At 38.1% G+C, this 2,569-nt stretch overlaps 1 protein-coding gene across 1 annotated transcript; it reads left to right on the forward strand.

The window, feature by feature from the left end:
• The first annotated feature begins 1,009 nt into the window (after positions 1–1,009).
• On the forward strand, positions 1,010–1,984 carry LOC138879987 (uncharacterized). Its single transcript, XM_070159636.1, has one exon. The coding sequence runs from the start codon at positions 1,010–1,012 to the stop codon at positions 1,982–1,984; it is 975 nt and encodes a 324-aa protein (XP_070015737.1).
• Positions 1,985–2,569: the final 585 nt, after the last annotated feature.

The following is a 2,569-nucleotide window of genomic DNA, read 5'->3' on the forward strand; positions in this document are numbered from 1 at the left end:
TGTTAATATGTATCTTCATAATCTACACCACCAAGCCTCTATGAAAATCCTTGTACAATAATGATGGGTTTTCAATGTCTTAGCCTTATGTTTTGATGATCTAACAAACTTACTGTCAAGAACCAGATAGAGAACCTGACACATTTAGTTTACATTGCCAATCAACGAACTCCAGCTAAATGTGAACTGCTATAGCTTCAAGAGATAGAGAACCAACACAAGGACCTGATACCCGTGTGGTTCCCTGACAACAGTACTAAGTCAATTGGGTACAGCTGGAAAGCGACGTGACTGCCTGCATTGCACTATTTCCAGTGGTCACTTGTCCTTTGACCAACCAAGTAATTACATCATTCAAGTGATGTCATCCAAGTTGTATTAACAAGACCATTACAATAAAACATCACTTGAACACTTGAGAACTTCTTCAAGCATTCAAGCCATCTGATATTCCAGCATTCAATTCTCAAGTGCATCAAGAACAAAGTTAAACACTACTACGGACCAGTTCCTAGATCCAATATTTTGTTGTCCTTAGTTGAGTTGTAACTTTGTATTTGTTCATCATTGTAATTCCTAATTTGCTTAGCTAGAAGCGTGGCTTAGGAACCCTTTTGTAAAATAATAAACCCTTAGTGCTTGTGTCGTGACTAGAGTTAGTCATGAGTTGAAGTCTTTGTAATAGGTGTATTGAAAAGTGGCTTGTAATATGTGTATTACAAGTTAGTGAGGGATTAAGAGTTTAATTCCTAGGTTACAATAGGTGATAAACTGAAGATTGCTCAGTAGTGAAGTTAAAATCCTACCAGTGTAGGTCGTGGTTTTTTTCCCTTTGAGCAGGTATTTTTCCACGTAAAACTCCCTGTATTATTTACTTACTGTTTTATTAGTATTCTCAGTAGAAACTCATAGAGGACCTGGTACTATATAGTTTGGTGGACTCATATAAACTATCAATTGGTATTAGACCGGGTTCCTCCTATCAGGATAACACCTAGGAAGGATCCATATGGCTACTCCACCAAATTTTGAGGAAAGTCAATCTACGTACAGACCACCCAAGTTTAATGGGAAATACTATGTGTGGTGGAAGACGAGAATGCATGATTTCATCATGGTTGAAGATTCTGAGTTGTGGGATGTCATAAGTGATGGTCCTTTTGTTCAAACAAAGAATGTCGGAGATCTTCCATTGACGATGCCAAAGACCAGGAAGGAATACACCGATGCAGATAAGAAAGCTGTGGAGAAAAATTTTCGTGCTAAGAAAATTTTGGTGTGTGGGATAGGACCTGATGAATACAACATGATCTCAGCTTGTCAATCCGCCAAAGAGATATGGGAAGCTTTGCAAACAGCACATGAGGGAACCACTCAAGTAAAGCAATCCAAGATTGATATGCTTACTACTGAGTATGAGCTCTTTAGGATGAAAGATGATGAATCTATCCAGGACATGCACTCAAGATTCACTTCCATCATAGATGAGTTACCCTCACTTGGTGAAATCATTCCCAGGAACAAGCTCGTGAGGAAAATTCTTAGTATCTTGCCTAGTTTATGGGAGAGTAAAGTAAATGCTATCAATGAAGCAAATGACTGGCAGGAGCTGACCATAGACAAGCTAGTAGGAAATCTGATGACCTACGAAATGAAGAAGAAGATAGACAGTGAAAGAAGAGAACCAAAGAAAGAGAAGAACCTAGTACTCAAAGCTGAAGGAAATGACTCAAGTGAGGAAGACTGCGACATGACTTACCTAACCAAAAGATTTCAGAAAATGGTCAGAAGGAATGGGGGAATACTAAAGAGAGGCAATTCCAGCAGATCAAAGAATTATGACCTCTGTCATAAATGTGGAAAGTCAGGGCACTTTATCAAAAAGTGTCCTCTCTTAAAGCAAGAACACTTCAAATACAACCCTGATAAAGTAGCCAAGAGAAATGTCGCTGATAATGTTGTGAAGCAAGCTCTTGCAGTATGAGGAGATTCCTCCAGTGAGTCTGATGAAGAAACTGATGCAGGTGATAACTCTATGATGGCAGTGGAAAGTGGAGAAAATGAATATGATTCAATATTTGCTTCGATGGCACAATAAGACGATGAAGAAGATGATAAGGTAAATTTCAGGGATGTTCAGAGAAATTTGAAATCCTACTCTCCTAAAAAACTCATGTCATTAGAAAATATATTGATTGATGCATATCATAGTCTTATAGATGATAAGGATTCCTTGACCATAGAATTAGGAGATGCTGAACAAACCAGAGATGACTTGGTAGTGTGTGTGGTTGATCTAAAAGAAACTATAGACAATCTAGAAAATGAAAAGAAGGCTTTAACTGAGAAAATTACTAGTGTAGAACATGAAAGAGATGATCTGGTGGTGGTAGTAGTTGACTTGAAAACCCATTGAGAAATTCAGTAAAGAAAAAGATGCCTTAGTGGAGAAAATGACTTCTATTGAGCAAGAGAGAGATGACCTCTTAATAGTAATTGCAGACTTAAGGGAAACAATAGAGGAACCTGGAGCTGAGTGTAGGCCTGGAAAGTTAGAAAAAGGGAAAAA

The sequence above is a fragment of the Nicotiana sylvestris genome, chromosome 10, assembly GCF_000393655.2.
Source record: "Nicotiana sylvestris chromosome 10, ASM39365v2, whole genome shotgun sequence".
NCBI lineage: Eukaryota > Viridiplantae > Streptophyta > Magnoliopsida > Solanales > Solanaceae > Nicotiana > Nicotiana sylvestris.

Excerpts from the sequence above, each read along its gene's own strand:
- LOC138879987 (XM_070159636.1), top strand. The coding sequence starts at position 1,010 with ATGGCTACTCCACCAAATTTTGAGGAAAGTCAATCTACGTACAGACCA.